The following is an 8,640-nucleotide window of genomic DNA, read 5'->3' as shown; positions in this document are numbered from 1 at the left end:
TTTCTATTAGCTCTTTGTAAAACGGTACATTATACTCTATGATTTCTGTATTAGTAAATTTTTATGAAATGAAAAGCTAAAATGAAATAAAGTGAAGGTTTAACTTTCGTCAAAGATACCATATCAAATTAACTGTACTAATTGCCAAAAAGCAAAAGAAACAAAATCAGCCCAGCTAAATGGCTTTTAAAAATGTAACTGGACACCAAAAAGTTTTTTTTTTTTTTTTTAATAAATATTTGCATTTTCGAAGCTTAATGGGCCTTTAAGAAGTAAAATGCGACATAAATTGCTTTATCATGAAATATCATTATGATAACTGATCCTGATATCTAAATTTCTCCCCTTTCATTTGATACTTGCATACAGATAAAACATTGTCTAATGTGTACACTGATAACATGAGATTTTATGGTGTGATTTAAACTGTGCATTAATTTTATGCTGTGTAATGTTTTCTGTGTAAAGTTTTTGTCACACACCGCAAAGTTATGATGGAAATGTCTTCCGAGGTACGTAAGTTTTTTTTATATTTAGGTTTAAACGTATTTATTTAAGCTCGATTGCGAAACAAATTCTTACAATTTGTATTAATCACTTTCAAAACCAACCAGTACTGGTGTAATATGAGGAAACAAGGTCGTCACCCGGTTAGGGCTCGAACCCATGATCCCTGGGTTGAGAGGCAGATACCTTAACCACTAGGCCACTGCTTCCGTATTAAAGGTGTACGTATAACTATTGACACACAGAGCTTTTTAAATGTTTCATTAAAGTAATAACTAACATAAATTATCCGTAAACATGTAGATCATTCACATTCAATATCGTGATAATTGAACATTTCTGCCTCAATTTTTTCTTTACATATTTTTTCCCTGATTATATCATAACTGTTATCTTTTAACAACAACTATATTTTAAAATTGTTAATACAATAAATCTCTTATTAAGTACTGTAAACTTTACGTCTGATCCTCAGTCTGGTAGCAACGTATTTTACTCATACGACCGGTGCTGTCCAAGACTATCAGACAATATCGTTCCGTACGATCTTTGTCTGCATAGTTCACTATTCAGCCTGTAATTATTCTAAAATTTTCTCTGAAAATGATGAATGGCTTTGTCCAGACTGAAGATGAATATATCCATGTAAGATTTTTAAAGTGATAAGTGTTAAGGAACCATTAGAATGTTTTGTATGAAAACGATTATAATGTGAATAAAACAAATGAAATCCCATTGCTTAATTCGATAGAAAAATGCTGATAAACTATCTTTAATTAAATTTAAATGTTTATTTCACATGCATCTTAATGTCAAGAATAACATGTCCGTGAACTTCTTTTATTTAGTTCCCCAACGTCGTGCAGCTTAATGTCGGCGGGAAGTTAATGGCAGCGAAGCTCAGTACACTTGTTAAAGACCCTAAAAGCATGCTAACTGAGGTGTTTACTGGTAGAATAGCCGTCGAGAAAGACAGCGACGGAAGGTATTTTATCGACTGTAATGGGGACACGTTTGTTCATATCTTAGAATTCCTTCGATTTGGAATTTTACCAAAACAAGAAAATGTTGTTGAATTATATAGATATGCAAAGATATTCAAAATCCAGGCTCTTGTAGACTCATTAGAGAACTTCTTCCCAATAAAGTATGAAAACCGGATGAAAAAGGTTCTCGAAAATTTCGGCGATACACGAGTTGATTATGAGGAATTTCGGAACAAAGTTCTGACAAATATAGCTCATGTTAACTGCCATGACAACACGTTAATACCGATTGTTTACATTCTTAACGACGAGGCATGTGGTAAAGATCACTCACTTATGGTGAGCTCACAGTTGTTGAACCTTGGAGAAGTTAAAACATTGAAGGGACAGGCAGACAATTGTATACCGATGCAGACGTTATACATCAATGATGCTTCTGACATTTCTAGATATTTGGCACACGAGTTATGTAAGCTTGGATACTGCAAACAAGGATTTTTCTTTGATGCCTTAACAGCCCAGAACTGTAGAAACCGAGCAAATTGTGGCTTCACGTGGAAACTAGAGTTCATATTCCTGTCAAGAAGTATTGATGTAGAAGGTGTTAAGATACTGAAAAGGCCATAGACTACATGTATGTGTGGTCTTTAAAAACAAATAAATATACACTAAAACATTAATGTTTTCAATTGAAAACATTTTATTGAAAAATTTATTTTCCCTGTAGATACACTTGATCATTTAAAATATGATAATAATAAAAATATTGATTTATTTTCAATGCATTATGTTGATAATTCACATGTTTTTAATAACAATTTAAACAATTAACAATATACCCCATCTTCTTGAAATGGGGGGGGGGAGGAGCATAATAAAGACATAAATTATAATTGGGGACAGTGCTCGTTGATGAACGCGTATTATAATTGGGGACAGTGCCCGTTGATGAACGCGTATTATAATTGGGGACAGTGCCCGTTGATGAACGCGTCATATTAGACGCTTGGGTTCAAACCTCGTCAGAGGCAAGCAGTTGTTTCCCTTGAGCCAAAAACTCATTGCCCAGTAAACTGATTCTAGAGTGTGTTTATAAGATTATAGCTTCCTACATAACCGAACTAAAATAAATTCTGTATAAACTAACAGAAACTGTACTCTGACAAGACTCACACGCATTATCAAGCGAAAAATAAACAATACATTTATATAATTATAAACATTCAATGTAAATGATTATTAAACAGTGTTAAACAGGAACAAATACTGCACTTTTTTTCAATTCATAGGCATAAAGCAAAAAAGAAAATTTGTTTGACTTTATACCCCAGATGAAGTGATAAAAATATTAACATTTTCAACATTGCAATTTTCTCACTTCTCTGTGTTGTAAAATAGTACATGTATATATAGTGCATTTTGAATATATGTAGGTTCAATACTGAATTAATTAAACGAGTCAAAAATTAAGTAATGAATCTACAGAAAAACAATTTCTATTTATCACTTAAAATAAATTTTTAATATAAAATTTAAAAAGTAATAGTTTTAAAAAAATTTTTGTTTGTAAAAAAATGTATCCCCCTATCAGCACCCAAATTAGAAAATGTGAAAAGGTTATTATGCATGACTTTAAACCCGTGATCAAAAAAAATTTAAATTTAACGGTTATAAAGTATCAAACTGGTCAGAACCCTTAAACCTTTGACCCCTTGACCAAAACTCATAGGGGTCATTTGCTGGTCACGACCAATCATCATACAAAGTTTGAAGTTCCTAGGCCTAAGCGTTTTTAGTTAATTGATCAAAACCGTTTTTTTACCTACAAGGTCAATGTGAAACCTTGACCTTTGACCCCTTGACCCAAAAATCAATAGGTCATCTGCTGGTCATGATCAATCACCATACCAAGTTGAAAAAAGTTCCTAGGCCTAAGGGTTCTAAGTTATTGATCGGAAACCGTTTTAACATACAAGGTCAATGTGACCCTTGACCTTTTGACCCAAAATCAATAGGGGTCATCTGCTGCTCCATGACCAATCACCATGCCAAGTTTGAAGTTCCTAGGCCAAAGCGTTCTTTAGTTATTGATCAGAAAACGTTTTTACTTACAATGTCAATGTGACCTTGACCTTTGACCCCCTTGATCCAAAATCAATAGGGGTAATCTGCGTGGTCATGACAAATCACCATACCAAGTTTGAAGTTCCTAGGCCTAAGCGTTCTTAAGTTATTGATCAGAAACCGTTTTTACTTACAAGGTCAATGTGACCTTGCCCTTTGACCCCTTGACCCAAAATCAATAGACAACCAAAATCATCATACAAAGTTTGAAGTTCCTAGGCCTAAGCGTTTTTATTAAATTGATCAGAAACCGTTTTTACCTAAAAGGTCAATGTGACCTTGACCTTTGACCCTTTGACCCCAAAATCAATAGGTCATCTGCTGGTCATGACCAATCACCAATACCAGTTTGAAGTTCCTAGGCCTAAGGGTTCTTAAGTTATTGATTGGAAAGCATTTTTACCCTACAGGGTCAATGTGACCTTGCCCTTTGACCCCTTAACCCAATATCAATAGGGGTCATCTGCTGGTCATGACCAATCACCATACCAAGTTTGAAAATCCTAGGCCTAAGGGTTCTTTAGTTTTTGATTGGAAACAGTTTTTTCCTAAGAGGTCAATGTGACCTTGACCTTTGACCCCTTGACCCCAAAAATCAATAGGGTCATCTCCCTGATCAATGAAACCAATCCCCATATCAAGTTTGAAGTCCCAAGGCCTAAGGGTTCTTTCGTTATTGATCGGAAACTGTTTTTACCCTAACAATGTCAATGTGACCTTTGACCTTTGGCCCCTAAAACCAAAAAAATCAATAGGGGGTCATCTGCTGGTCATAACCAATCACCATACCAAGTTTGAAGTTCCTAGGCCTAAGGGTTCTTTAGTTATGATCGGAAAACCGTTTTTTGCTTACAAGGTCAATGGTGACCTTGACCTTTGACCCCTTGACCCCAAAATCAATAGGGGTCATCTACTGATCATGACCAATCCACCATAACCAAGTTTAAAGTTCCTAGGCCTTAAGGTTCTTTAGTTATTGATCGGAAACCGTTTTTGCTTTACAAGGTCAATGTGACCTTGACCTTGGACCCCTTGACCCAAAATCAATAGGGGTCATCTACTGATCATGACCAATCACCATACCAAGTTTGAAGTTCCTAGGCCTTAAGGTTCTTTAGTTATTGATCGGAAAAACCATTTTTGCTTACAAGGTCAATGTGACCTTGACCTTTGACCCCCTTGACCCCAAAAATCAATAGGGGTCATCTACTGATCATGACCAATCACCATACCAAGTTTGAAGTTCCTAGGCCCTTAAGGTTCTTTAGTTATTGATCGGAAACCGTTTTTGCTTACACGGTCAATGTGAATGACCTTGAACCTTTGACCCCTTGACCCAAAAATCAATAGGGGTCATCTACTGATCATGACCAATCACCATACCAAATTTGAAGTTCCTAGGCTTAAGGTTCTTTAGTTATTGATCGGAAACCGTTTTTTTGCTTACAAGGTCAATGTGACCTTGACCTTTGAACCCTTGACCCCAAAATCAATAGGGGTCATCTACTGATCATGACCAATCACCATACAAGTTTGAAAAATCCTAGGCCTAAGGGTTCTTTTCAGTTATTGATTGGAAACAGTTTTTACCTAAGAGGTCAATGTGACCTTGACCTTTGACCCCTTGACCCCAAAATCAATAGGGGTCATCTCCTGATCATGACCAATCACCATATCAAAGTTTGAAGTCCCAAGGCCTTAAGGGTCTTTTTCCGTTATTGATCGGGAAACTGTTTTTTTACCTACAAGGTCAATGTGACCTTGACCTTTTGACCCTTAACCCCCAAAAATCACATAGGGGTCCATCCTGCTGGTCATAACCAATCACCCATACCAAGTTTGAAGTTTCTAGGCTAAGGGTTCTTTAGTTATCTGATCGGAAAAACCGTTTTTTGCTTACAAGGTCAATGTGAAACCTTGAACCTTTGACCCCCTTGAACCCCAAAATCAATAGGGGTCATCTACTGGATCATGACCAATCACCAATACCAAGTTTAAAGTTTCCTAGGCCTTAAGGTTCTTTAGTTATTGATCGGAAACCGTTTTGCTTACAAGGTTCAATGTGACCTTGAACTTTGACCCCTTGAACCCCAAAATCGAATAGGGGTCATTCTACCTGATCATGGGAACCAAAATCACCATACCAAGTTTGAAGTTCCTAGGCTTAAAAGGTTCTTTAGTTATTGATCGGGAAACCATTTTTTGCTTACAAGGTCAATGTGACCTTGACTTTGACCCTTTGGACCCCAAAATCAATAGGGGTCAATTACTGATGATGGACCAATCACCATACCAAAGGGTTTGAAGTTCCTAGGCCTTAAAGGGTTCTTTAGTTAAATTTGATCGGAAACCCGTTTTTTTGCTTACACGGTCAAATGGTGACCCTTGAATCTTTGACCCCTTGACCCCAAAAATCAAATAGGGGGTCCATCCTTACTGGGATCATGACCAATCACCATACCAATTTGAAGTTCCTAGGCCTTAAGGTTCCCCCCTTTAGTTATTGATCGGAAACCTGTTTTTTGCTTTACAAGGTCAATGGTGACCTTTTGACCTTTGGGACCCCTTGACCCTAAAATCAATAAGGGGTCCCAATCTACTGATCATAGAACCAACTCACCATAACAAAGTTTTGAAGTTCCTAGGCTTAAGGGGTTCTTTTAGTTATTGATCGGAAACCGTTTTTTGCTTACAAGGTCGATATGTGAACCTTGACCTTTGTACCCCTTGACCCCCAAATTCAATAGGGGTCATCTACTGAATCATGACCAATCACCATAACCAAGTTTTGTAAGTTCTCCTAGGCCTAAGGGTTCTTTTAGTTATCCCACTCGGAAACCATTTTGGTCTACTGGGTACCGGGGACGGACCGACGGACCGACAAGTGCAAAGCAATTATACCCCCTTTTCTGCGAAAATATGGGGGCATAATAAAAGTGGGTAACATATCAGATGAAAATTGGCAAGTTAATATTCATATGAAATAGTAAATGGGATATTGAAATTACAAACATGTCAGATGACTAATAAGTTAATACTTGTACATATACAATGTAAAGATGGTACTTCCTGTAGCTTAAAATTTCTTCCAACCAGGAGGTAACGATAATTCAGCGATTCAAAGACACATTAATCTTACACACAAGTTTCACATCTGTGGTTAAGATTGCTTTTTACTTCAACCTTAACACAAATATAATATAACTATACAAATAGAAATAATTATTCACAATCTAAATGACACATGGTTTTTGTAAAATAGTATATGTTAATTCACCATTTCTATCGTTATCATCCTACAATATTAATATTGGAGATTTATGGGTTATTTCTTTAAAATTTTCACATAATATCATTTATATCCGTAGAAAGTCAGTGACGTAGAATATCATTTAATCTTTATCATTGATAAAGTTTAAATAAATCAGAACTTTGTTAAAATGTTCATAAAAATGAATCTTGGCATTGTTGCCTCAAAGTAAAAAAACAACTTATTTTAAGTTAGGAAGGTGAGAAAATCAGATGTAACATTTTAAATTTTAACACTTCAAAAACTGACATGAAAATATTTCAATAGACAAGATTTTGCCTCATCATTGCATATAGGAAAATACAGTAATGATATTATTTATACATATATTTTTCTGCAAATAATACCATATTACAAGTAATGACCTACCACAGCCTTAAATGTCAATTTCTAGCATATATGTCGCAATTTTAAATCTGAAATAAACACAATTCCCAACTTAAACCAGCCTGACTTGCCTGTTTCTAACCTAGATAGCCGTCGTTACTCTTGATTATACTAATTACTTTTCATTATAAGACATGTCTTAAGCCTTCCTAACTTGACTAAAACTCTACCATAGGTTTAGCTTAAAATCTTGATTGCATCTATTACCCGACAATTACAGTCATTTATTACGCCAATTTCACTTAATATATCTGTTATACAGGTTTATTTACAAGATCACAGTCTAATAAATCTAGTCTTATATCAATATCACATTATCAGCCATGACTAACCCCAGACAGATATGTTTATCTCTAACACATATGTATTTCCATGACAGCAGTATCATACTAATTATTCCACATTATCTGTCATGGATTGTTTTAATATCACTAATATACCAAGATCATTGTGTTATAAACCCGTCTTAAAAATAATATCACAAAATCAGTTAGGGTTTCGCCAGATTCACTCGTATATCGTCTAATATACTTTCATTACTGTAACAGTTTAATTACAGGTCTAAATCAGTTATGTACTAATTATTTCACACTATCAACTGTAACTTTAAAGCAAGTTTTGAATTTAAACCTACCAAACACAGATTTAATTCCAAATAATCGAAGTTTAAAAAAATTTTGAATTTTTACTAATTATTCCCACAATTAAATCATCAAGGCTTCCCGCAAGTGTGACTTATCTATCTCTACCACAGGTTTATTTCCAAGAAGCACGTATTCGTTCCTTCCCACCAACCTACTACATCGTTTACATCTTAATATCTCCTCACAATCTAAATAATATGTGTATGTTGCTAATCCAAGTTCCCTAAGATCCATCGAAAGACATTTCGACCAACCATTACAAATTCCACTCGTAACTGAGACTGTCACCTTAGTTCCCGCACATGCTTTTGAAACAGTAGCATTTCCATAAATCATAGGTTGACAAGGTATTGCAGCCCGGCAGTTTGTCTCAAGCGGCAATTTTATTGAAATGCCAATCAGTATATTATCCACATTATAAAATGCATCAACTTCTTTAACAACGTTTCTTTTCAACTCTTCGTACAAATGGAAGTCTTTTTCTAATGCCGCTTCATAAGTGCGTTTCTTAAGAACACAATGAACTTCTGGAAACAATTCCAGTTCTTTCATTAAACCGTTTATCCCAAAGTACTCCGCGTAACTATAAACGTTAAGCACTTCATCATTATTTGGAATCGTACCAAAACGTAAATATTCCAATATATGTTTGAAAAGAAGTCCGTCGCAGTCAATGAAAAAT

At 35.3% G+C, this 8,640-nt stretch overlaps 1 protein-coding gene across 1 annotated transcript; it reads left to right on the top strand.

Annotated features, from left to right (window-relative positions):
• Positions 1-363: 363 nt before the first annotated feature.
• LOC132751284 (uncharacterized) lies at positions 364-2,312 on the top strand. Its single transcript, XM_060741444.1, has 2 exons — positions 364-512; positions 1,356-2,312. Exons 1-2 carry the CDS (start codon positions 492-494, stop codon positions 2,118-2,120), a joined length of 786 nt encoding a protein of 261 aa, XP_060597427.1. The 5' UTR covers positions 364-491; the 3' UTR covers positions 2,121-2,312.
• Positions 2,313-8,640: the final 6,328 nt, after the last annotated feature.

The sequence above is a fragment of the Ruditapes philippinarum genome, unplaced genomic scaffold, assembly GCF_026571515.1.
Source record: "Ruditapes philippinarum isolate M1 unplaced genomic scaffold, ASM2657151v2 ctg4293_1_1_1_1, whole genome shotgun sequence".
NCBI classification, from domain to species: domain Eukaryota; kingdom Metazoa; phylum Mollusca; class Bivalvia; order Venerida; family Veneridae; genus Ruditapes; species Ruditapes philippinarum.
This window is presented reverse-complemented; position numbering and strand designations above follow the sequence as displayed.

Excerpts from the sequence above, each read along its gene's own strand:
- LOC132751284 (XM_060741444.1), top strand. The coding sequence starts at position 492 with ATGATGGAAATGTCTTCCGAG. Across the intron at positions 513-1,355 it reads TGATGGAAATGTCTTCCGAG|TTCCCCAACGTCGTGCAGCT; the intron begins GTACGTAAGTTT and ends TCTTTTATTTAG.